The sequence below is a fragment of the Pyxicephalus adspersus genome, chromosome 3 (genome assembly GCF_032062135.1).
Source record: "Pyxicephalus adspersus chromosome 3, UCB_Pads_2.0, whole genome shotgun sequence".
Lineage (NCBI taxonomy): Eukaryota > Metazoa > Chordata > Amphibia > Anura > Pyxicephalidae > Pyxicephalus > Pyxicephalus adspersus.
This window is the reverse complement of record NC_092860.1, coordinates 80,484,986-80,512,919: the sequence shown is the minus strand read 5'-3', so window position 1 is coordinate 80,512,919 and position 27,934 is coordinate 80,484,986. Positions and strand designations below refer to the sequence as shown.

Genomic DNA, 27,934 nt, shown 5'->3' with positions numbered 1-27,934 from the left:
CTACCTGCCCAATCACTCCGAAGAACTCAGCAATCTCGCTTCCAATACGTTGGCCAGGAATTATTTAATTACCAAGTGCTTGCGTGGGACGGGTGAGTATGGTGGGGTTTAGTTTGGCTTGAAGCAACCCCATAATAAAACACTCTCCCAACAAGCTTGGAATTTTTTTTTTTTTTGCAGAGAGTAGGCTGCCATTTTCACCCTGGTTATAAAAAATACTTCTTGCCTGGTTCATGTTCTGATCTGCCTTTCTGAAACTTTCCTAAATGCAGACCCAGAAGTAGTGTATAGCTCAAGTATTCTGATAAAGGTCACACCAGTCACCCGGTTATCTGCGTGCTTGTGTCAGGTGTGTGACACCAAAATATCAGCTTCACATCCAAGCAATTAGCATTGGTTACAATGTAAGGTTTCATCATCTTCTTTCATTTTGGTAGGTCTGCTTTAGGTTGCAATGTGCTCTTTGTATACATTTAGTCAGACACCCCACCAAACACTTTAATCCTTGTTACCAATGATAACAAGATATTAGCCAAGCAACATCAGTGCCATATCTCAGCAACAAAAAAGCCACTAAATTAAAGAAGCTAAGAAGAGGAATGTGAACAAAAACATGAACTACACCTTGAAGGCAATCCCTGGGTGTTTCCAAATGAATACCTTCTTCCACTACTACACTGGTTGCACATAGCTAAGGCTGCCCATGAGCACACAAAAAAAAATCTTCACATGTAGGATTGGAAAGTAACAGGGCACAAGTTTGGAGTAATATGCAGGAACTCTAGTTAGCTTAGATGAGATGGAAGTTTGCTAAGTTTGCTAGGGGATTTTGCTGCCCCCTAAGTCAATCACCAAAGCTTGAATGGAGCAAGGTTTCTGCGTGTGGGGGTGTATGGGACCCTTTTCCATGTGCTTGGGTCTGAGCAGCCAAGGCCTGAACTGTCACATGGGGAGCAGCAGTGAATTAATCCACAAGGGCAAACTCCTGCCACATTCAGTACTAAGGCTTACCTTTTCAACATATTACAAAGTGGTATTAACTGCTCTTAATAATCATGCACTTCTACTGGGAAACATAGTCAGGTCACTAAATTCACATTTCCACTGCACATAAAAAATACAGCCCTGTGAAGAACTGTCTAAGCCTGTGGTTGATTAGTAAAGTAGTAGAGGCACATGGATCTGATCAGGTGATCCTTGGGTTCTCATCTCTAATCAGCAAGTTGTGAAAATTAGATTTATCTTACAATGTTGTAAGGGCTGGTTGTCTGAGTGCAAGGCTCCTTTCTTTCCCAGTCTGCTGTCCAAAGGATTACAGGAGCATAATATGAGGACAGATGAAGGTACTAGATGGTACTAAAATAAATAGGGCTCCTTTGTACCTGTCCATAGTTCTGCTTTAAACAGATACATGTATGCTCTATACAGTCACATACAGTATTGTCTTAGCTTAGTGCATTCAGTATTGAGTGTTCAGCTCTTAATAAGTAAAAGAAAAAAAAGTTTTATGCAGCTATTTGTACACTATACCTTGAAATACAAGAAATCCACAATTGAAAACAGAAATCTGGTGTATAATGATTAGCTATTGTAACAGTTGCATTCATTCTTTTGATTGCAATTTGTTAGTAGTTATATGTGTTAACATGTGAGACAACAATGCCCAATGTGTATGATTTGCATTCATTTTCATTGGCACTCAAATGCACAGACTTTGCCAAAACAAGCTCATCTTGAATAAAGTAGAGGATGTATTTTTTTTTTTTGTTCTATGAACATGCAAGAAAACCTGTGTTTTTTTTCCAGAATTTTTAAAATAGTTTTGGTGCCACAACTGACATCACCCCATTTGAGTGTCATTCTGGTCAGTCCTGACTTCAGTCCTGGAGTCACTGTAAAGCTATGTATACACGATGGATTACTGTTGCCTGAGACAGTCGTGATTGTCTTGTATAACATTCCAGTGTGTGCACAGTTACCCCCGGATGTTTTTTAGTCATCCCCCGATAGTGTATTGCTAGACCAAGGACAACTATTTCCTTTGGCAGAGGACACAATAGGATGCCTCTCCATTCATACTCCTAAATGTCTGATAAGCGCTCATTCATTCTGTCACTAAAAACTTTCATGGAAAATCATGTCAAGAAATTTGACATATGTGTGCAGCTTAGCAGAAGAATGCAGAAAAAGATTTCTAAGCTACATACTTGCTTCAGGTCGGTGACTCATAAAGTATGGGAGTGAGGGGGTTTTATTACAGTAAGGCAAGTGGTATGTTTGGGGGGTGCCTGGAATCCCTTCTACCTTACCTGGCACCCTGGCATTTAGCCCTGTCAGCTTTGCTGTTGTCTGTGCCCCCCTTCAGTGCTTCGGTACAAGTGACCAAGTGGCTGGCAAGGAGCCACGTCTGACCCTAACCTGATGCCCAACATACAGCAAATGGAAGTGGTACTGTGTAGAGTCCATACATACAGAAAGGACATGGGAAGTGGTACTGTGCAGAGTCCATACCTAGGGAAGAATAGCAGATAGTAGGTTAAACACACAGCATACACTTATCAGGATTTTTCCCCTAATATAGATCACTATAGGTAGGCATTATTGACGGATGTGATGGGACTGATCATGTCTCTGATAAATAAGATCTAGGAAGGGTTGTACATCTTAGGCTGGGTCTACACGGACGTTTATAAAAATGCATGTAAACGTTCCTACTGTGTTTATATGCGTTTTTATGCACTTTTATTAGTGTTTTAAAAAACGCTGGAAAATGCCTATACCGTGTTTTTAACGCATTTACGTGTTTTTAACGCGTTTAGTGCCTAAAAACGTGGGAAAACGTCCTATTGAGATCAATAGAAGTGTTTACCCGTGTTTACTCGCTTTTTTGGGCGTTTTCCAGTGTTAACCCTGCAGTTTAACTTTTTAAGCTTTGCAAGCAACATTATCTATAAAGCTCATAAACGTGCCTGAAGGAAACGTCCTGGTGTAGATTGGCCCATTGAAATGCATGGGAATTTAAAACACGGGCTTTTAAAGTCTCAGATTAAACGCTGGGGAAAACATCGGTGTAGACCCAGCCTTAGAAAGTACTAATCGGTGTGAAGTACGTGATCCAAGCGTAGAATACAAGGACGTGCTGTATTATTCCACCATAATGCAGCATGAGTAGCACTGCCTTAATGTAATTATTATACTGTATTTATATAGTGCCAACATATTACGTAGCGCTGTACAACAATTAGGGGTTGCAAACTACAGATACAATAACACAGGAGGACCCTGAGGCAAGGGGGTCGCTAATACAAATTCTGCATTTAAATGAATAGTGTTTTATGTGCTGCAGAAGTGTATTACACCTCATGAGGTGAGCCAGGTAACGAGAATTAGGAATTCAGCAATGTCAGCCCTGTGTGTGTCTCCTATTTATTGTACAGCGCTGCGGTATATGTTGGCGCTATATAAATACTGTTTTGTGTCCCAATACAAGTTTCCTATAAGAAGACACCAATTCGTGTGACTTGTCTATAAAAGGTTCGGATAAGAAAGCTGTGCCGTGTGTTCTTCCATCTGTATGCAGTAATGAGCCGTGAAGGTGAGCCCTTGAGTACACAACCCCACTGCATGTTCTGTAGGTGAGGGGATACACAGGAAACAAGCCTCGTGATTGGCTCCTCCTATATGGGCGGCGCCCTTCCCACTTAGCCCGCCCGCTACTCAGTTGATTAGCCCCGCCCTGTGCCCGCCCCCTCCTGGGTTCAGTAGTATTGCAGAGGATTGCTGTCAGCCAGTGTTGTGCTGATCGCTGAATGAGCGCTGCTGGCTGCTGGGACTACCGGGACCTCTGAGGGATTATTACCACACGGCATTCAGGATCTGCTCAGCCAGGTAACTCCATCACCTTCCCTGTACACATGTTATAACAGATCCCTGCCATGGGTTCCCTATACAATGCTGATGCAGCACATTTTCTATAGAGTTTGCAAAGTTTGGATGAGTGCAGCATTTAATTCCAGGAACTTGTCTGGGCACAATTCTTCTTCTGATCACTTTCTCCTAATTCCCCAGGGCTGCTGACATGTTGGCAAGGAAAGGGTTACATGGCATGGAGTTATTTGTTCAGTCTCTGGGAATAGGAGCAACAAGCAATGGCAGAAAGTTTTTTTGGTGTTGCATTTCATCCCAAAACAGACATTTCTTTTGTTAAGGGATCAGAGACATGCTTTGCGTTTAGGAGTCTTGTTGATTGTTAGACCAGACTGCTTTGATAAATGTATTAGATTGTCAGGTTGTTTTCTGGATGGAGTAGGTAATGGTGTCCCCACTGGGAGAATTTCTACCAACTTTGTTTCACTGACAACTCTAACATGTTCAACTTTTTATCATTTCTGTACAAAGACAATGGGCACCAGGACATAGAGAGTTCCCAGCTAGGGTGCAGCAATACATACTCAACAGGTGTTTTAATGTTCCCATCCTTCCAAACTCTACATTTTGATTTTACATTCATTTTTTCTTTCTAATCCATGTTTAGAAATCAGATTTGGCAACATTAGTTCTGATTTTTTTATACTTCTCAGACTATTACGGGTGAAACTGGGTGATCCAGCAAACATGGTATGGATCACCCATGATCTTCTCCAGCTGCCTGTAACAATGTGCCCTGCTGTATTGGTCATCTACAGTTTGCTTGGCTCCTGCTACTATGGAAAAGAGCCAAGTATGGTTTCATTAATGGGTGTGCTTGTTGGATATGATTGATAATGGGTGAAAGGATTTTTCACCTAATGATAAGAAATTACAGGTTTCATTTTAAGCTACGTTTCTGAACATCCACATGACTGTTTTTGATGAGTTGCTTCAAAAATCAGATGGCTAATGAGGAAGTCCATTATACTAAATATGGCTTTGATCCATTAATACATTTTATTTAAAAAGAAAAAAATGATCCATTCAAGATTCTTTTAAAGCAGACGTTTCTTTTACTGAACATGTTTTGTTTGAGCTCATTAATGGACAATTAAAGGCTTAACTCAACTTTCTTTCTATCTAATGCCCATGGATGGACCTTGGCATGGAGAAGATGAGCCTAGAGTTTCATCTATCTTTGGCTGCTCTTTATTAATATGTATTGACTGATCACTAAATAAACTTTGAGATCACTCTAGCTTGTGTTGTGTTGAATATACACAAACACCACCTATGGTCTGATAGTATGTATTCATTAAAGCTAGATTTTAATTTAGATTTAAAGATTTGTCTTGTATTTGTAAATACAATCTGATAACAAAGTCAACATTTTCACAGTTTTATTGATGCAATAAATGTACTTGCATTCCAAAGCTGCAGGGGATTTTCCCCCTCAGTGTCAATAGCCCGATCACTTCACCTGTTAAATAACAAAGGCTAGTGGTATTAGCACACACTAATTTGCTGATTGTGTTGTCTACAACTCATACAGGCTGAGGCAAGCTGCACATGGTGTACACAGTATTATTTCGCCTGGTTGCTTCTAGTTTCACTGTATGCAGTGGAGGAAGCATTTCTTAAACACAAACTTCTTACGTTGTTTTTGATAAAGTAGGAAATAGCCTAAATACTTTATTTGCTTGTTCAGGACATTTTTTGTTTCTTCACATACTGTACTAAAGACACAACAAGAAGAGGAAATTCCCTTTTAAGACTATTTCAGACATGCAATCTTGACACTGGCATTTTGTCTCGAGACTTCTTGTCATTCTCTATGGAATTTCCTCTGGGCCAGTATAAAGCATGGCAGTGGCGGACGTAGACAATAGTGGGACAGAATTGGGGCCCCTTGTTGGCTGAGGAGAGCTCAGGGCCCTTGAGAAGTGGCACACTACCTCCCTATGTCTGTTCTTGCCCTTGTGACACGGTCCTTAGGGTCAGACAGCTGATACCAAACCAGGTGTCCTCTTTCTGTTTCTGTAAAATTTGGACATCCCATAACTCTCTCCCACCCAGTGACAGTGGTCATCAGCTCAAATAAAGAGGGTCTAACTTTCCAGTTGGAACACATATTCAATGTGCCTATGTACAATTCAACCTAATTGGGTTCAACACTCCTCTCTGAAACAAAGTAGCTCTAGATATACTTTAATCAATACCAAACTCCTTATTCAACTCGGGCCCATACCAATTGTATTTTACATACATATATTGCTGACTAATTCAATTGCCCCAATACCAATCATGGCCTTTTACTGGACATGTGCCAAATTGAATGAGGTCAGTAAAGCATGAAAGAATGCATGTAGAAATAAGGCTCCAGAATGGATAAAATATTGCACTGACTTTAGTAGGAGGGAGGGTTGTGCAGGTTGTAGTCATGTGTATGGCAAGGCTATTTTTTTTCTTTTATATATTCTCTTGGGGCACATATGTGTTTATTTACCAGCGGATCTAAATTACACTTTAAGAATCAGAAAGTTGTGTGAAAGTTTTTTGTTTTTGTTTTGTTTTTTAATATACCATCTGTGCCCCTCTAGGGAGATACTCCTTCACTTCCTGCCCTATAGACACAGGAGAAAGTGACGGGAAACCTCACTAAAAGGGAGAGAGATCCTCTGCTAAATAGCTTTCGCAGAGTGTTACCATAAAAAATACTTCTACAAATAGAAAAGGAAAAGCACTCTAAAAAGACACACAGGCAGAAATGAAAGCAATACAAATCTGACATTGGTTCCAACCTCTTACAGTTTAAGGACAAGAATTAAAATGTTGATGTTTAGTTTTTAGAGTCAGGTCAGTTGTTTTGGGGTTTGTTTTTGGTGAAAGGGTAAATATAATAGGTTTATTTTTGGTTAGATTGAGGGCCCAGGCTAAGGGACTTTAGGTTCTGTTGATGACATCAGTTTGAGACTCTGAGAGCAATCAGAATTCATTGACTGGTACATTTAATCTAAGTTAACCTCCTTCTGATCTGCTTTAGGAAGGTTTTCATTCCCAAAAGCCCTTAAGGGTTGTATGGTGGGAATGCTAATTTTAAGAGGTACATTTAAAATAGGGACAATAAATATCATGAATACTTGAAGGTTAAGGCATGATAGGTTATGAGATTGAAATGTAGGTATGCTCTTTGAGCAAACAAGCCTACTCCAAATCTCCAGCTCTTGATTTTTAGAATATACTGAACTGTATCAGATGCAGAATATTCAGTAACCATTAAACATGTACACTTGATTGTGTAGAGATCAAGGGTTGTAGGTTCAGGGGACCCAATGATAATTTTAGTATGGTGCCCCATCATTGATAGTTGTTTCTCTGAATCCACCCACTGTAAGCATCTTAAGATAAAATTATTCTGTTGCCCTCCTACTTTTTTTTGCACTTACCACTTGGAGCTAGTGCCCCTTTATGAAGAACTAATTACAAATCTTTCTGCATGTTCAGTGACTCCTTTGCTATAGTGTATTTTTCTGTTTAGATAGAAGTATGTTAAAGATAAGCTCAAATGATGAACATGTTAATTATAAGCCAGGCTGCTTGTGTATGGCTGCAAAATTGTGCCTTGACCTATTTCTGGTTTGGAATGCAAGATCCCACCAGAATGGGAATCTTCCCAGCAGTTTGGAACAAAGACAGCGGTATCTGTGCATGGAGGGATGCTGGAATGTGAGCTGATCGGGCTCTGCACATTGATCTTCACAGGAATTCCTAGCTTGTTTTCACAACCAGTCAGTTCTGAAATAAACTGGATCTGTTTATAGGTTGCTTTAAATTATTTGCCGTGTTAGTAAATCAAAATATCCTACCCAAATTGGTTATACCTGTATGGCACATTAGCCTCCAATCACAGTACACCGGGATATGGATCCATACTTTTATGAGTGACGTGTGGCTAAAAATAAAGATTAATAAAACTGATCCATTCCTATTCCCAGATATTGTAAGACACCTGCACATACCTGTGGCACTTGTAGCATTTGGGTAATATAGTCTTCCATGATCCTAAGGTATTTAATGTGGAGATTCTCATCTTCATTACATAGGGGATCAGCATGCTCAGATTTATTTTTATTTTAGTCTTTAAGAATGTTCCTTCAATATAGATATCACATATAAGTCAGGATAGTAAATTGTGGCACTTGATAGTTTTAATCAACAAAAAGTTCAACAAAGAAATAAGGATCTTTCAAAGCCTTTCTTGTTGAGCAGTCTGTGAATGTGTGACTTATCAAAAGATAGGTGCTGAAAACAGGTTTTCATGTGGGCATTGAAATGTTTTGTGTGCCCATCAGCTGAAAAAAGAAAAAAAATCTGTAGTGATATATTATACAAGTGACAACCTGCATCAAGAAACTCAAATAACTGGACTAAATTCCATCGGAATGATCTACACCTGTAACTATTTCCAGATCTGACATACCATAGCAGCCACAAATTTCCTTTTCTGCTTGAATTCAGCCTATTTGGTAGATCATGTAATATGTAGAGCAGATTGTATTCTGAGATTTCCTATATTTTACTATCTTTGTTTCAGTCTTTTGATTGAACACAGTAACTTTGTGTCTATTGTTTTAACAGGTTGCTGCATGTATTGATCCCCAAGTTATAAACTAAGCCACGCTGCTTGTTCATCTATTCACCATACTAACAAAAAACTGTATGATCCATTAAAACCAGCAATACATTTTATCTCTCTACCTTTAAGTACAAAAAATGTCAATATTTTTAATTCTGAAAAATTCATTTTTATACACCAATGAGCCTGCCAGTGTAGTGCTCAAATTAGCACTATTGTGCATGTCTGATTTTGGATATTATTTTTTTTTTTTTGTTATGCCCAAAAATCCCAATTTATGTATAAAAGCTGAATAAAGCAACAGACTCTTCCTGTTTCAAAAGCAAATTTCCTTTAAAAAAAAAAATCTATGTATTCTTCTGCAGCAAAGGATAGTCTACATCTGGCATGCTAGGCGTTACATAGCAAACACTTTCCTGACCCAGGTAGTTTTAGCAGTCCCGTTGTTGTAAAAAGCAGACGTCCAAGCCCATGGTGAAACAACAGCTTTTAATTTTATTGGGCTCTCAGCAATGCTTTTTACAGCAAGCTGTTCATGAAAAGAAAGGCACAATGCATAAATTAAATAGCTGCCTGTTTTAGGTGACATGGGATAGAGTAAAACTCATGAATTGTTCCTTTCTTTGGCTTCACAATGAGAAACTGAATAGTAACTGCTGCTTACTGAATATTTTTCCATGTACCTACTGTCACTGACAAAGCTTTTCAGCTTGTTAGGCTGAATTTGTACCCGAGACCAGTACATTACTTTATTTATATGAAGGTGCTGGTAGCACATGAAATAACTATCATCCTGTACAGCTAAAAGAAGTATTATGCTACTATTTAGCAGTCCTTTGCAAACATGTGCTTTTGGTGTCAACTTTAGATATTCTTTTTTTTTTATTCCTTGTGATGTGCATTTTGTTTTCAAACAGAAGGGTTTGCAAATATCTGGCTGAATTTTAAAGTGATGATCCTCAACACAGTTAAAAGCTATCTGCTAATGAGTTTTGTTATCTTTACATGATTTATTTGCTTTAAACTTGTCAAAGGAGGATGGATCATGCAATTCGTCAGCGCCTGTCTTAAGGTGTAATAGTTTACGTGACCCATGACCCCAGTGGATAATATCTGTGTGTTGGGGAGAAAAATGTTGCAGTGTTTTTTTGTTTTTTTTCCTGTAAGTTTTGGGGGTTGAGTATAAAATTCATTAGCTAGTCAACATCTGAATTATTATAAACCACAGGTCAAAAGGACACAAAGTGAAGTGGTAAGGTGTGTTCGGAGTGGGCCTACCCTTGCACCTTTTGTGAGTCACAAGCTGGGAGCCCAAAGATATGAACCTATCTCTGGCTTATATGTTGCTGTGTGATAGATCACACTGGAATGTAGACAAGCCCTAAGATCTATTAGGCATTTTTATGGTATAAAGTAGTTGCAACAGAACCCTCCAGTTAGATGCCAGGTGTAATTTTTAGGCTGTGCCATCATTCTACTGGAAATTGTCCAACCAACAATGTTTTATTGATTTACTTGCAAATGATACACATGGTGCGTTTACATTTTATGATACTATACCACAATCTTTATAGCTGGTTTCCAGACCCCCTTCCATGCACAGTAGCTTAAAGTTTCTTCAAGACAAATTCGAGATTAAAGTATTGTCCATTCTGCAGACATCCTCTCATTTTCAGTTGTACCTTTCGAATACGACAATAAAAGAAATCTCCCCATCAAGGTGCAGATAGCAAACATAGATAGAGGTTTTGACCCTTCCTGGCTCTAAATAAAACTAAAAGGCATCTTTTGATGGACATGCCCTTTAATTTTTGATCTTTTTAATCAAGTAATACCTGATACAATAAAGGAGAAAAAATGCTCCTACATTTTCATTGTTCCATTAAAGCTTCCAGTGGAGTCCACAAGTAGCTGTTTTAACTTTTACATTCTCAGATATAAATCTTTCCTGTATCCGTCAAAAATTCCACCTGGATGTAGAGAGTAAGGAAGCTTCATATTCCGCTTGGTAAAAAGTCTTGAATAAAATGTTGAGAATACACAGTGCTATGGCAAACTTGTTGGTATTCAGTTAGGGTTACCATTTACCTTAATGTCACCTTCAATAATGTAGCAGTTAGCTTGGACAGTTGTTGTGAAAGTGGCTAATTGGTGCAGAATTCAATTGTTTGAAGTGCTGACTCAGTGTGGCTGAACAGCTGTGAATTAGGAACATTCACTTTTTGATATGGTAAATGCTTAAGGTGTTGCTTCTTTTTGACAATAACCCAACAAAAGTAATGTATAACAGGAGACAGACTTAATTGTTTTGACAAGGATCTGAGCACCAGGGTGTTGCTGGCTTACATAGGCTGATATCTCCTTTGCAGTATCAGAATCCTCGTTTTGTGCAGAATCGACGTGATCATGGGGTGGGTTCCTGTGTGATAAAGCTTGCCAAAAGCTGAGTAACATATCTGTTGCATGACACATTTTAAAAGTAATGGTGATTCATTATACACAGGGTCGGGCTGCCTCTACCGTTCAGCTCACTGCTAGATGAATCACCACCCACATTTTATAGTATAAACTTATCTCTAATCTGTACTTTATTTCCCATCCTGGTCACACCTTTGGACCTTCAGAAGGTAAGAGTGTAAATTTGTGGAGTTGTATGGTGTTTGATATAGGAAGCCACTGATGAGTCCCAGGAGACCCTAGATTGAAAATCCATAAGCCAAGGTTCTGCGATGTCTAAATACATAAAATAGTACAGCGTCTGCAGTGTGTAATCTGAAATACAAAGAAGCGGCACAAAGAGCCAGTCTGTTGTGTCATAAGACATTCTTTGAAGCAGGAGTGAAAGGGCATCAATGTGCTTCTTCTCCTTTTACTGTCCAGTCACTGGTTAGCGAGACACAAGAACTGTAAGGTTTTTAGAGTGGAACAAACGCCTTCTAACTGCAGGCAGGGCTGTGCTGAGTTTCTGAGCTTCAGAGTGCGTGGATGGTTCCTATACATTAATCTATGTATATAGTCCTTTTCCCCAGAGTTTAGCTTCACAGAACAATTTGTTGTACAATTAACATCAATGACAAAAAGTTGCATAGTTCTAAATAAAATTATTTTTGAATTCTTATAGACCTGTGACGAATCCTCGCTTGTTGTGCACAAGATGATAAAAGTGATCCTGGCCTTAGTATGCACGGATCCATCACACTGATCAATCGGGGCCTGAAAATGTCTGTGTGCAATGAGTTTGTGGAACATATCTGGAAACCTGGATCCTGCAAAAACTGCTTTCATCCAAAAAGTGATCACCGAAAGCCCCAGGCAACCTTTGATGGAAAGGGCGGCAACTTGCCAGCCTTGCCAAGCCTTAATGGGATTCGGACCAAGTCGGATAACAACAACCAAGATGACGACATTATAACTGCTGCTCTTTATTCCAAGCCCACCATAGCAGTAAAACCAACTATGATTACTTCAGATACTGCAGAGGAGTGGGCCCAGATGAACAGCACAGAGACTCTTACTCAGGTATTTACTTCTTACATTTCTCCATCTTATAACTCTGCATAGTGTAATAATTCTTGCTGCGTACTTCAATTCCAAATTTATGATAAATGAGGTACATGTATTCGATTTTTGAAGGATAATTTCACCTATCACATTCATGATTAGTGCAAGTTTTTGCAGTTGCATAGCAGCTGTAGTTGAGTGGTTTGCATAGTATTGTTAAGAAATGTTAGCTAATATAGTTATTGTTACATGGTAAACATTTTTATTAACAATAATTTATATAACTGCACTTTGGAGTTCCAATATTTTTCCTTGGTTACTGCTGCAGTGCATGAAAACAATTTTACAGAAATGCTTTTGTCTAGTTAGTTACTAACTATTTGGTTAGTTATTGTTGTATTAGTTTGAACACTTGATAAATACATTTTATATACTATTTAGTGTCTTCATAATCTGTACATTAAAGATGTTTTTGCTATTTACCTTAGGTGAGCTGGAAAGTGTCTTCAATGAGCAATTCAGTTTTAAAATCTGGAGAGATTTCAAAGGTTATTTTGGATAACTTTAGTAGCAAGCCTTTCAACCACAATTATGGGTCCGCCAGCGATCCATCAAAATATGTTTTTAATGGATTGTCAAGTCCTGATAAACAGATTGAAATAAATGCTGTACACAATTTGACATATGTGAGCCACTTTGGTGGTCAAGTGGACAAAGCGGTATTTCTCAAGGAAAAGTCGCCAACTTCACAGCAGGAACTTGCCCAGATTTCAAGAGAAAATGGTGATGGAAGTATTGAGAGACTAAAGCGCTTTCGTGAAGAATCAACTTTGCTCTCTTCAAAGAGTGCTAGTGGTTACAGCTGTGGAACACAGTCTATTACTGACAAACCATCAACCCATAGAACTGTTATTTCCAGAGGCAATCCAGCTTGTGAAACTTCTGTCAAGGTTGCTGCAGGATTGTGCAACCAGACAAGGCTAGTGAATGACAGAAACTGTCATACCTCAGATCTGGAATCTAGTAAAGGCATGTATCTTAGTAGAATGAAAGTATCGTTGCAACCTGATTCAGACAATAAGTCAGAATCTCCGTCATGCATCAGCCCCCTTGCATCACCTACTGTTGCTGGCTCCCAGACTTCCGAAATTCACTTATCCACCGTACCTAAGGATAAAAAGGACAATGAGCCAATTTATGCTGAGAGCACTAAAAGGAAAATTACTTCTGAGAAATCTGTAACAAAAAGTGTAGTCCAGACTGTGAAAGCTTCTAACAAACAGGAGGATAGCAACAAGGATCAGCGATTGGTGAGCGGAGAACGAGTGCTTCAAGAGTCTGTGACTCACGTGGCTGCCAGGATAACGGTCATGGCCGCCCACACAGAAGAAGACAACCGAACAATCTATTTGAGCAGTCCAGACTCTGCGGTTGCCGTTGAATGGGCGTGCAGTAGTCCATCATCTGTTGAGAATCTGAGTTTGTCACCTACGTTTGTTTGGGGTGAAAGAAGCCAAGTAAAATCTGATGAGAATAGAAAATACCACTCTTCCTTATCACAGAAATATCAGGTCAGCACCAGCCTCTCTATACCACCAAAACTCAACAAATCTGATGAAATTTCCATTCCCAGGGTGTCCTCCCCAACACACACATCTGGGATTTTAAACTCCCTTTCTCATAAAAGGGACACTTTGGAGATAAATGACAGGTGCTTAGCAAGTAGTGACCGCAGGCAGAGGTTCCACCCAACAACATGGAGCCGACAGTGCCGAATCGATGAAGAAGAGGAGGAAGAGACGTCATCTGGTTCGCTGCAGTCAAGGACAAGTGCTTTAAGCAGTGCACAGCCTGTTGCATCCAGTACTTTGGATAATGAAGACAGGGGGACCTTGCATGACCTGAAGGGTCAAAAAGGCATGAGTAAATCTTCTTCCTGTCCCATAGAACTTTCAAAAGTAAATAGTGAAGCTGAAGGCTCCAATCAACCCCCTCCCCCTCCTCCAAAAAAACAGCCCAGGTAAGCAAAACCAGCCTGTTGGGCTTTTTATATTTTTATATATATATATATATATATATATATATATATATATATATATATATATATATATTATTCTTATATATCTCAAGCTAATTAACTTGGTTATCAATTCTTTTAAAAAAGAAATTATGCCACCAATATGTTTTTGCTAGGAATTGAAAGTTGCCTTTGTGTTGCTGACACCATTTGAACGCCAGTGCTGCAGGTATTACAGAGAACTCTAATACTGTGTTAATTATAAACATTTTAGATATTTCCTGTAACACTCATTTTGTAAACTTTTTAGAAGTCGGTCTTGGTTTAATGACTTTGGGGAAGGTTCAGTAGTCCTTTGGATTAAGACCTTTATTTTAAACATTGGAAGTTTTTGGATAGATTTCAGGAATGCAAGGTCTTAGCACATCTCTGTATATTTATTGTTCACTGTAATATAAACCTTTGTGTTTGCTAGAATAATTGGTGATCCCAAGGCTGTGGAAAGTTGAGTACAGCCAGTAAACGACTACTTGTTAGCCTTATAACTACAGGAATGTGGACTGTATAAATGAGTTCACTGCTTGTAGCCTGGGGTTATAAGATGTATTTTTCTCTTCTCATTACCAGAGCATACAGGTCTAATGAAAGCTGAAACCGACGTCTAAAAATTTTTTTTATGCCTGAAGAGACTTATTTGAATACAATTTGTAGAAACCAATTCTATCTAAGTTTTTTTTGGGTTCATTATGTTTTAATGCTATGGAGGAATAAATAAAAAAGTTCCACTAGTAATATTTGCAGTGCATTTAAGTTCTCCCATATCTAGTCAGTACTTTTACAGTGGGGGATAGATAGAGAGATATATATATATTTTGCAAATTGAGAAAAATTTACATTAAATTAGTGTTGCGTTGTACATTTCCCCATTTACTTCTCATTGGTAACATAAGGTTGAAATAAAACATGCACCTGACCATGCCTTAGTTGTGTTCATCTATGTTCATGTCTTATGTGAAAAAGTTTCCCAGATGTTTTCAGAATACCACAATATTTTACATTTCCTCCTGGTCCCGAAGGCACAGCATAGAAGCTAAACATAGTTGGCCAAACTACTAAGGGGATTCAGTTCTTTGTAGAACCACTACTATAAAAGAATGTTCCCTGGTGCATCTATACATAATTCAACAGTTGTGTTGTCTGTTAAGCCTATTCAATATTCATACACTGCACTCAATAGATGATATTACCTTCACTTATTGTTAAGGTGGAGCTATAGACTCTTGGATTCAGCTAGATCAATGAAAGGATCAGACCCCTACCACCCCACCCCGTTCCTTGTTATTTTGTTACTTTTGGGAAATTTTACTGAATTTTTATTGGATCGTTATATATATATATATATATATATATATATATATATATATATTAGTATTTAGTTATCTCAAGCACAGGCTTTACTCATGTTGGCTTAGGCTATATTAAGATAGCCCATACTTAAAAGTTGTATAACCAAGATAGTATTTATAATCGCACTTCCACTTTTCCTTGCCAGACAGAGCTTATATACCCTTTAAGACTCTAATGCTGTGTTATTATGTAAAAGGTCACTTCACTATAATGATGTGTGTAACTTTGTGTCTGATGGGAGATCTCATCACCCTCTTCCCAGCAGTCATCACAACATTCCTAAAAGGCATTGTGCAGCAGGATGGTTGTATATCTACACACTATATACAAGTGTGTGACTTGATAGCTCCTGTCACTGACCTGTGTCATGGGATGAATAGGATCATTGACTCCCAGCGCACAAAAGGTTGTCTGTTTGGTTAGATCAACAGCAGACTGTGAACGTTATCTAAATTTCTCACATCTCTCTTAGGCTACACAATTATAGTTCCTTAAATACAACTTTTTTTATTGACTTTATTCATATAAGATTCTCAACTGTTTAATTTCTTTAGGCAAGTATTACATTTATTAAAACAAGGTACATTTAAAACAAGGTTCCCTCTTAGATTGCAAACTCTTATGAGCAAGGTCTTGTTTCATTGTTTGTATCTGTCATTTGCAACCCCTATATAATGTAAAGCCCTGTGTAATGACACTATAAAAATACTGTCCAATTTAAACCAGTGTAATGTAAACTTTACTTTTTTTACTTTTTTTTTTTTTTCTTCTTCTTATGATGCTTTGACTTGCTTTTATTACTTATTCTGAGTTAAGTGTTCATTGAGTCATTTTGAGACATCCGTAGCTGCTATGGAGATGGCATGCCCTTTCTACACACTTTTCCTGGCACCAAATGAGCTGTTCTTTTCAGAGACAAAACCTCTTCCAGTTACAGGGTCCAGGCTGTGCTTTTTGTGTCAGGCTACTTCAAAGCCTTACATGGCATTTGTTTTATAATTCGCAGTAGCAGAGCTGCATAAGAGGGGGATGTGAGCTATGCAAAGAATGTCTTGTGTTCTTGAATCCGGAGTCGTACAATGGCCTGCTACCTTCTGTGTGGACTGTCTCTTCCACCTTTTCCCACAGCCTCCATGGCAAGGTCCTGGAAGGAGGCCTAGTCACATTCCATTTTGTTGCCCAAGCCTTCCACTAGTGTAGCCTCTGTTTAGCAGGTTTCATCTGTATGTAGACCAGAATACCCACTGCAAAAATAATCATCTCTCTTAACCCATGCAATGATCATTTCTTTGCATTTTAGTAAAGGACATGTAACTATGCAAAATCAAGGAAGAGGGATAATGATTGTTATTGTTTCAAGAACACACATCCTTTAGGACAATGTCTGCTTTCAGCGTCCTCCTTCCTAATCCTGCCAGGCCTAGGTTACATTGGCACATATTTCTAGAGAGTTTCTCGCTTTTATCTTTTCATTTTGTACATGCTCCAAGTATAATCACCCAGAAATATGTACGCTATTAGCCAAGCTCAGGTTTAGATGTGTGTATCAAAAAGGTATTGTCTGCCTTTTTTTTTTTTTTTTTTTTGAATCCTCCAAGTATAATCACCCAGAAATATGTACGCTATTAGCCAAGCTCAGGTTTAGATGTGTGTATCAAAAAGGTATTGTCTGCCTTTTTTTTTTTTTTTTTTTTGGAATCATTGCTTTCCTATATTCTCTGGTTCCTTAAGCAGTTTACAGAAAATACTAACCCACGCTACATTCCAGAATAAGCCTAAAACTTGTCATTGCAATGTTAACGCATTTATTTCTTGCATGTATTATGTTATCTTTTTATGAAAAGTGCATTTTTGAGTAAAGGAAAACCAGTTTTTCTTCTCTTTGAATTTTCAGTTATAGGATAGAGAGCAGGAACTGCCCATTTCTACATCCTGTTCTGTTCACCTAAGGAATTTGCATTGTACTCATAACATGACTGTCCTCCAGTAAAAACCTGTTTTCCTAGAAAATTAGATAAGAGGGAATCAATCCTTCAATTCCAGTAAAGCAGATAAAGTAGTTCTTCTTACATCTTCTCTTATCTGCTTACAGGAATCCAGATCTCAACAAAGTACCAGGGTCACATTATAGCAAGTAGAATGAGCATCCATCTTTATTTTTCATCACCCCAATGGCTCATGGTAAACATAAAGACCCAGTGTACCTGTAGCAATAGCAAAAGAGGACACTTTATAAACATTCACAGGAGCTTTTCTAGGTGTATGAAGAATGCGAAAGGATATACACACATAGCATATCTTCACTGCCTGCTATAAAGTGAAACTGTTATGGGCGAAGTACATGTCTATTTTGAACATGGTGTTTTATGCCTACTTTACTACTTTATTTACTGGAGCAGTGTTGTAATCGTAGCGGTAGAATCTGGTATTATACATGTGCTTTTTCTATGCAAAGCAACAAGATCGCTTTAATTCACACTTTTACCAGCTGACATACTTTCTCTTCCTTTCCTCTTTTACCACTCTGTTCAGCCCCGGACAGCAAAGAATACACTCAAGACTTCTAGGTCTGGTGGAGCATGCAACTCACTCCCCATCTACCCAAGCTCTGCTGTTGGGTAATTCAGTACTTAAAATGAAGAAGGGTAGGTGCTGCTATGTAGGGAGACCATATTATTATTATTATTTTTAATAAACAGGATTTATATAGCACCAACATATTACCCAGCACTGTACATTAAACAGGGGTTGCAAATAACAGGCAGTAACACAGGAGTGGAGGACCCTGCCCCGAAGTGCTTACAATTGAGGAGATTAGCCTTGTACTGTCATAGGCAAGGCATGTGTTTACGTTAAGCCTTTGCATTCTTATTCCCTTGACTTTGGTACCTAACTTAAGCAGTTGGATATAATATTATTTTTACTGACTTCGCTATGTTCCTTTTTTAAGGCAAAAGAAAATGAACAAAAGTAACTCTGAGCTGGAGAATATGAGTCTTGGTTCAGTAGAAAGCTTGGGGGAATCTTTTAAAGGCCTGAATGTGAGCAACTCAAATGTGAATATCAACACCAGCTTTAGTACGGGTTCCTTGGACAGCTTGGATTCCAGGACATGCAGTGAAGGAGGTAAGATTGTTGCTAATCAATGCATGAATGACAGATTGCTTGTGCTTGGTCTAAAATGCAGACATGATCAAGGAGTTTACCACTGTTAAGCTAAACTTTCACATTCTTATGAAAGCCACCTAATAGAGTCATGGTGAATTATGATAATTGCATTGGTGTAAACTGTGTTGGGCATAGTGATTGGCCACTCAAGTCTCGTAGTATTGGGTTCTCTGAGGAAGAGAAGGGAGTGTTTCTGAATATTCCAGAAGATAAGTGGTGATGTAAGGAGGCAAAGTTGATTGTTGTGGGTATGGAATTTAGATTTTAGGAGAACCTGTTGCATTGCCTTGAATGAGCAATGCTCTAAGATAAATAACTGTAGCAACTGCAATAAATAGGCGAAAGGAAACCCTGACTGGGTACAGCAGGTTACTGTACCTTATGAATTGGCTTTGGACTTCTTGAGTATATCCATTCGCAGTTACTACCTAACATAGCTTTAAAATATAGGAGTATTAAGATGCACCACATGTGAACTGTGGGACTGGCAGCCTTTCTGAAACATTTCTATTAGGAAAAAAAGAGAGCTAGTCAACTTTTTCAAAAGCAATGGCAACACACATTTCTTGCAATACAGGTTTCCTTTAAATGTGAACATATAAGAGGCTTATTGGCAAATAAAGAATGCCACTTACTACCGGAGGGGTCATTTACAAAACCAGCTGGAAGCTATTAGTAAATGTTGTCTGTTAGTTTTGTGACTGATCTATACATTACCTCTGTTTTGGACTGCCTAAACATGCAGCATTCCTGAAAAGTAATCCCCTCCTACACCGTTTCTTTTTTACAAGCAATGAAATCAGCTTACACATGACTTGCATGGACTGCTTAGACCTGGTATAACGTTCACCTGGTCTGGCTTCTTTCCTACTGTACGAGATGTACATTACACTGCCACCATGGACAACACTGTCGGTTGAAATGCAATATTTTCCTTTAGTATTAATATGTAACATGCCACCAATAAAGCTCATTTCCAGGTCCTCCTGTTTAGGGTAGTGTAGAGAAGACCCTCTATCAGGTTTCATTGCTGCCTGGGTACTTTTTGGGGAGAACTTTACTTCCCAGCCCTGTGACCCAAGTATAAAAATCTGGCCTAACTTCTGACAATTCCACACTCTAGTAAAAAAAAAAGAAAACAAAAAAAGTCCTTCCTACTGTTGTATGAAGTTTCAAACACAGATAGAAGTATAGATTTGACAATGAATATTCCCTGTTGTCCAATGCTTAATGAATGGGCATTTTAATTACCTTAGATACACAATGTCCAAAATTGTAATCGGGCCCACATACAAAGAGTAAACTACATTTTATAGAGTTCAGGAAGTGGTAAATTTGAGATGTTTTGGAATTTTTGCGTTTGAATATAGATCACATTTTGACTTCAGTTTTCAGACTTCAGCTATAATAAAAATTAAAACTACTAGGGGGAAGAGCTGATAATACTGCAACAGTAAATTTATTGTTGCCTTAAAAAAATCCAAACTAGGAAAACAAAAACAACTTGAATGTACTCACTATCCTCTTACTACAGTGTTTTAAAACTTGAGCTAATGACCTTGAGAAAGTGTCTATGGACAAACTGTTTCCTACTAAAAACGAAATCAAGACAGGTAATCTAACAGGTACAAGGGCGTATATAAACATTCTCTAGCATACCTGCCTATCTGCTGCAAAAAAGGCCAAAGTCCACCTGATTTTTTTTTTCTGCCTTGAGTGTACATGAATGACTGGTGGAAGCTGCAGTGCAAATACCACGTCTTTCTTTTCTGCTTGCCCGGAGGGAGAAATACAATGCAGAATTGGCAGTATTTCACCCCTTGACCTCTATAATGCATTTAGCTATTATTCTTTCATTGGGTTTAATTTTATTGCAAACATCATTTAGATGATCATTTGAAAAGGGTTTTTCTTTTGGAGTATGGATAGTGCACATGTGGCTGATTTTATTAATTCCATTACAGCTGTTCTTCAGGTGAGTACCAGGTACTAGCTTCCTATAAGCTACTATATCATTTTTGTTCTCTCTCGTGGTTTGACAGCTGTCAATCACCCGGTAAGCTACTTTTCTCCAGTCTTCTGAATGTGAAAATCTTACTTTGTCATGTTATGCAAGGGGGAGAGCGTTTGGATTCGAAGATCCTATAAGCCTTTGTTAATTCTATTGCAACATCTGCCCTGTACTCTGAATATGTGCTTAAAATAAAATAAGCTGCAAGATCAGTGTTCAGCAAGCTGCCACTCCCTGTCTGTACTTCAAATCTGATTCCAATGAACCTCTTGTCACAAAGCAGCTTTGGAATGTGTTTTGCTCTCCTTACCTGAGCAACGCAAACAAAGTGATTGCTATACTGGCACAAAGAAGTATTTGCTAGCAGGTCTACCGGTTATCAACTACGGATAAGCTTACTAAAACTGTGCTGTATAGTGCCAGTCAGATGGGTAAATCATAGTAACCTTGATTGGACTGGTATAATTCCTTTGTTATTTACCCTAATGTTCATCTTCAGGTATTTGCTTCATATCGGTCTTCCCTAGGACAGGAAGTGTTACTGCAAGATGAAAATAAAGGGGGATAGCCCAAACAAGAAAACAAAATGCAGCTATTACGTATTTAATTAGCCACATCATAAAACATTTTTGTTTATATTCAATCTAAGAGTTTTTGTAGGCTGTGATTTCTAAAAATAACTTATTCCTTACTAAGGTGTAAACCACACCTATGTACCTACAGCACCAAGTTGTGAAAATGACTTCTCCTATTTTCAATGTAGTTTATCTTTGCACTGAAGATTTTTTTTTTCTAGCAAAGCTGGCATTTATTGTGTGTAGTACTGATCTGTTATGTAAGATAGGGCTACAAAATACTGTGAGGTTCTGTAGTCCAGAAGGGTAATTGACCTTACAAGATTTTTAGCAGGACCAACTGGAATTTGTTTGAACAGATATATTAAAACATATTTCATTCTAATATTAACAAACCAAAAGGCACCAAATATGAAAAGGTCATTGTTGGGTTTGCATATATATACCTTTTACATTGATTGATACTTTGAATATATTACCATGTGACGCAAGGAGTTTGTAAAGTATTTCTTTTAACAATTTAGAGTCTTTTAGAAAGTGACTGTAGCATTTGGAGGTTACACTTTTAGAAAAATCACGATAAAATAACTAATGTTGTTTTTTTTTTATGTTGTGTTTGCAGGTCGATCTTGTGAAATTGTCAGTTCGCCAACTACATCCTCAAGCGGCGAGAAAAAACATTTTGCTCAAGGTTCTTTCTCTGTGGACTCCGGCATGGAAGCTCAACATGGACCTGTACAGCCACCACCATTGCCCATAAAAAAGTCCATGAACAGGGCCATTTCAGCTCCAGATAACTCTGCCTGGGGACGGGCTTTCCCATCAAAAAATGGAGTTGGTCCCAAAAGCCCAAGGCTCAATCAGAGTCAATCAGAAAACAATGTTAGTGGCGAAGAGACTATGTCACATGGCTATCCATTAAGTCCTGTAGACAGGCATGCGATGTTTTCCTCCTCCGAATCTTTAGAACAATGCTGCAGAGGCAGCGGGCACAGAAATGAGGTTAGAAACCGGAATTGTGCTCAGAGTCGAGGAACCCCTGCCCTCTCTACTTCTCAACTGAGTGTCTCCAGCCATGCATCTTCTGCATCAAGTCTTCAGCTCCACCATCTACTAAGCAATATAGACAGCAAAGAAGGCATGTATGCCAAGCTTAGTGGCCTGTACGCCCAGTCTACAAGGCGCCTAATGAACAAATGTGAGGATTACTTCATGCGAGACCAAAAGAAGGAACTGCACTTCAATGAGACCAGTTGGTCACTCTTCAAGCTGTCAAGCAACAAGCCATGCTGCAGTGCTAGAGATGCTATTTATTATTGTGCAACATGTTCCAAGGACCCATCAAACAAATATGCAGTCAAGGTAAATACAATATGCTCAGAATACTTCTTGATTGATTCTATAATGTTTTAAGTGAATCCTTCTGTTGCTTTTTAGTTATTGAAGAATTTTTTTCTGTATTGTGTTGCCTCTCCATGCATTCAAAAGTCTCTTACCTGAATGTAACTCATATGGGTGAGAATAGGACAGTGACTGGCAAACTTCTCAGCAGGGCTCTGAGGAAATTCTAATTGTTTTAAGTGATCCTTAGTTTTTTTTTTTTTTTTTTTTTTTTTTTTAAACAATTTCAGCAGCTTGGTCTCCCACACTTTTTATTTTTTTTTTTTTTTTGTGTGTGTCCAAGATGCAGGAGTGTTAAAATGCCTCTGATTTTTATTTTCTGCTACGGATAATTTTTACCAATCTACCTTTTTATTATAAGCTTCACCTAAATCTTTATTTTCATTCTTGGTACCTATGACTGGTTTAGGATTCTAGGGAGAATGAATATGCTTTGCATACTCTTTTACAAAAGGTTTTACATCTGATATAGTAGAAAAGACAATGCGTGTAATAAAATTCTAGGGTTTCCTATTTGTCATAATACTAATAGTTTTATGCTTTAATAAACACCATTTGGCCACTGCCTAAGAGATCCGTCATAAAAAAGCCTACAAAAAGAATTATTTCAGAATGAGAATGACCATTTTATTTACATCTGTTGGATTTTAATTTACTTAAATGATAAGATAGCCAGCATTCATCAAAAAATATTGTAAATAGTTTGAGTTAGAGCGACCCAATCAGCGACGTTATGTAGCCAGGACTGTTAGAAGATGGTTTAAAATTAACAGCTGCACTTGTTCATCCATATTCTTTGGTTTCTTGTGCTGTTAAGTGAAAAAAGAACTGTTTATACTAAAAACTTTTTTACTTGCCTTCTAAATGATGTATTATATATTATATCCTGTGTGCTAATCCTTATATCGCAATTTTTTACTCATTTTATTTTTGCTTTAATTTGCAGATGTGTAGAGCAGAAGACACCAATACTCCTTTAAACAGCAACCTATCACTACCTGTACACTTCAATATACAGCAAGACTGCGGACATTTTCTTGCCACTGTCCCTTCAAGTTTATTACGTCCCGCAAACACAACCCGGGGTTGTCCAAATAATGAGACCTCCCAGGCTTCCCTCACAGCAAATGAGGAAGATTGTGTGGTGGTTATAACTCGAGAAGTGCCTTACTGCACAGCTGCAGACTTTGTTCGTGAATCGGTGTCCATCCATAAAGCACAGCCAGAAATTTATGAACGTCAAGTTTGCCTCCTTTTACTACAACTATGCAATGGTTTGGAGCACTTAAAGGAACATGCCATTATTCACAGAGACCTCTGTTTGGATAACCTGCTGCTCGTCCACTGTCAAACTACACCTGATAAGGTTAAAGATGGCAAATATATTCCAAGACTTATCGTCAGCAACTTTTCCAAAGCAAAGCAGAGACCTGGGTCTGAAGATTCCAAAGTCAAGAAGGATAAAACCAGGCTGGCACCAGAGATCATGGCAGCTTCCCAGTACAAAAAGTTTGATGAGTTTCAGACAGGGATTCTTATTTATGAACTTCTTCACCAGCCCAACCCATTTGAGGTCCGTACAAGCCTTCATGAACATGAGTATAGCCATAAAGACTTGCCTCCTCTTAAAAACCTATCTGTTTATTCTCGTGGGCTGCAGCATCTTGCTCATTTGTTGTTAGAAGCTGATCCTATCAAACGTATCCGCATTTCAGAAGCCAAACGCGTCCTTCAGTGTCTGTTGTGGGGACCAAGAAAAGACCTGACTGACCAGCCATTTAGCCATGAGGAGGCTTTGCACTGTGCCCTTCAGAACTGGATTGATATGAAGAGGGCTCTCCTGATGATGAAATTCGCAGAGCGGGCTTTGGAACCAGAGCATTCCATTTCACTGGAGGACTGGCTCTGCTGCCAGTACTTGGCATCAGCTGATCCATGCTACCTTTATAAAACACTGAAGCTCATTAAACTTATTTCATAATGTAGACCTGGAAATAGAACATTTCTGCAGTCTGGGTTCAGCAAGGCTAGCAGTGGGTTGTAGAGCAATTCATGTTGGAGCAGAAGAATATATTTTTGTTTTATGTAGCGTATGATGCCATAGACTGCAGAGTCGTCTTAGTATTTATTATAAAAAAAACATGCTGGGAATGTTCCATGCAATATTTTGTTGGTGATAAATGACTGTTATGTATCTGCTTAAGATGAACAAATAACAGGTTACTAAAACACAAGTCAACTTATGTAAGATTTATTTCTTAAACTTCGAGATAACTCCCAAAGCATTATTAGAACTTGGGATGACTGAGCAAAAGGCTTTTATTTATTTTTTAATTTTCTTCTTTTAATTTGCTCTTAAAAAACATCTCCTGTAATTTAAAGTAATGGTCTACACAGCAAGTCAAAAGGCATATGTTTTACATAACTTCTCTCTGTTCTATTCTTGAAAATGTAGACACAATTGGAGGTATTGTTTTGTGCAAGATGGCTTGTGTTTTAGGTTACGTTTCCCTTTATGGTCTTTACACTATTTCAGTCTTGTGGCTAAACTAAAATTTATAAAAGCACCATTTGTGGCAGGTAAATACTGTTATTACATAAATAGTATTGATTTGCTCATCTTAATCCAAAATGAAGACTTTCAATTTGGAGTCTTTGGGACAGTGCCTGTTATTTCAAAAATTTTGGTTGAGCCATGCTTTTAGTTTAAGATTTAGTAATAAATAGGATTTGTTTAAAAATGTTTACCATATTGGTCTATGACCTCACCAATAGACCACTCACACTTTTTCAAATTATGCACAAATGTTTAAACTTTCACTATGTTTTACATATTTTATAACCTTCTTTTCTGTGACCGATATGTGTTCTTGGCCCTTAAATGGGCTATTTTGAATGGTGGCTTAATGGAAATGGCATATGTTCATGTTAAAGTAGACTCTCTGCTAAATACTACATTTTTTCTCTGACTTTGCCGCCTCGCCTATACAGCATTGGTTTTGTAAAAAGACACATATGACACTGGCAACCTTTAGAAAAGTTCTGTGCCAAAATGAGGATTCATCTGTATCTAGCTAGCCTTGTATAGTTGGTTTGAACAATAATTCCACTGCATTTCTATATATGTAGGCTGGCCAAATTGTATTATTAGTGGAATTTTGTTTATTAACAACTAATTTATTTCAGTCCTTATTTGCTGCCCATAAACGTGAATTGCTTTGCGGCCCATTTACACAGTACACTGCATTACATGTACTACCCTGCAGTGCACATTGTTATCATGTTGTGGTACCATGTATTTTAAATGACACCACAACACTAAGGCAATGAATCTCAGGAATTGCAGCACACAACAATACATAGCAATGTGCTGCCATGCATTGAGGTGCCCTGTATTGGAGAAAATAATGCATGTACTTGTTTTATCTGTCCTGGTGAGTGAAAAAGTGTAAAACAACGCCGCACATGAAAATGGTAAAGTAAATGGGGACATAAGGTGCTCACATGCTTAATTTATGTATGACTGTATAACTTTTTTTTTTTTTTTTTGTGGACTTGCATTTCACAAATCACTTTGTTCTTTTGCTCATTATACTGGGGTTGGGGGTATGTTTTAGCAGCCATGTTTCTAATCTCCTTAAACACGTAAAAAATGTCCCCCAAATGTACAAGTGACCGTGTTATATTGGCTTTAAGGTGTATCTTCCCATTTCTTACTGGTCAGTGCCGGAATCCCAAGGGCAATGCCAGGGCCAGCAATATACTGTGCATGTTGAAGAAAAGGTCTAGTTTGTTTTAGCACTATAAGTGTCCAGCAGAAATACCTGCGACTTACCAGCATCCAGACTAGTTGCCTTTAGTTGTTATCAAGTAGTTCTACACAGAACCACTTAGTATATATGTATATACTCCAAATTATAAGTAGCCAGGTTAGCTGCTTAATTATAATTTTAGCTAATATTCTATTGCAAAAAGTAGCATTGTAACTCACTGTTGTAGTTATGCAGATTTCTTGTATTATATTTGTACAACTGTATATAAGATTATGTTTTTGTCATGGGAGCCTAATCAAGTTGCAGTGCAATGGGTTGGTAGCTTCAAAGGCAAATAAAACTTGTTTACAAATGACTTCTACTCACACGCCTATTTTCATACTTAAGAAGGATGTTTAAAATTACATTTTCTGGCACGGTTTGTGTTTTGTACTTTTTTGTGCCAATTGTTGTTCAAAAATAGAACTGAAAATAAACATTTTTTTTAATCCAAAGAGCCTAGTTTTGTGTTGTTTTGCTTTCTCTCATTTTTTTTAATGCATCATACACTCCTTATACTTTTTCATATAGTATATATGGATACACTAAACCTTGGTCACAGGGCAATACTTGGAGTACAATCTAGATTTAAGAATAAAAATTGAATATATTCCAGCTCACCAGTCATTTGCTGTGATGACTGCATTAAAATTACATTCTCTTTTGAGTTTCACCTGGTGTTCCTATTAGTAGCACACTTTATGTCCTAGGTGACAAAACTTCCTGACTTTACCATTTCAATGGGGGGAAAACATCCTAGGACAGGAAGTGTGTTAGGACTACAGAGCACTTCCAGTGTTCCTGAACTTTAAAAAAAAGTGATGGTGATTGAGGTGGTGGGCCGTTAATATACAAATGTTAATTCGGTAGGACATTAAACCAGCCCACATAGAAAAACCACTTACCAGTATTTCAGAAACTGCTGATCTTCTGTGATTTGCATGCACAACCATATCTAAGCTTTACGGTGAATACGGGCTGTTAGTGGTATTGTAATGGTGTGGGGAATATTTTCTTGGAATATTTTGAGTCCATTAGTAACAACTGAGCATTGTTAAAATTTCACAGCCCATCTTGGTATTCTTGCTGACCAATCATTATTACTTTATGACCGTACTGGGCCCATCATTGCAGCAGGATAAATCGCCTTGTCTCAAAACTCAAATCATCTCAAACCTGTGTTCACCCAATGTATTCACAGTGGTCCCCACATTCACCGGATCTCAATTCAATAGAGCACCTTTGGGATGTGTTGTAATGAGAAGTTCACATCAGTGATGTACAGCTGACAAATCTGCAACAACTGCTTGATGATATCATGTCAATAACCAAAATCCCAGAGGAATGTTTCCAGAACTTTATTGAATCTATGCCATAAAGAATTACTTCAAGTCTGTAGCCAAGAGTGGGGGGTGTTCAACCTGGTACTAGTGCCTAGTTCAGGGCCATGTTAGTCTACTTAGTGTATAAACGTCTAAAAGTATTGTGTATGGAAAT

General features: G+C 38.2%; 1 protein-coding gene across 1 annotated transcript; it reads left to right on the top strand.

Moving 5' to 3' along the window:
* The first annotated feature begins 3,779 nt into the window (after nt 1-3,779).
* PRAG1 (PEAK1 related, kinase-activating pseudokinase 1) lies at nt 3,780-26,892 on the top strand. The gene is made up of 6 exons (XM_072405425.1): nt 3,780-3,888; nt 11,667-12,064; nt 12,535-14,066; nt 18,421-18,596; nt 21,847-22,586; nt 23,572-26,892. Exons 2-6 carry the CDS (start codon nt 11,726-11,728, stop codon nt 24,604-24,606), a joined length of 3,822 nt encoding a protein of 1,273 aa, XP_072261526.1. The 5' UTR covers nt 3,780-3,888; nt 11,667-11,725; the 3' UTR covers nt 24,607-26,892.
* Nucleotides 26,893-27,934: the final 1,042 nt, after the last annotated feature.

What these genes read in the sequence shown, in the direction of transcription:
- PRAG1 (XM_072405425.1), top strand. Translation starts at nt 11,726, where the DNA reads ATGCACGGATCCATCACACTGATCAATCGGGGCCTGAAAATGTCTGTG. An exon ending in CCTCCAAAAAAACAGCCCAG is followed by an intron (nt 14,067 to 18,420) that starts GTAAGCAAAACC and finishes TCCTTTTTTAAG; the next exon opens with GCAAAAGAAAATGAACAAAA. An exon ending in CAGGACATGCAGTGAAGGAG is followed by an intron (nt 18,597 to 21,846) that starts GTAAGATTGTTG and finishes TTGTGTTTGCAG; the next exon opens with GTCGATCTTGTGAAATTGTC.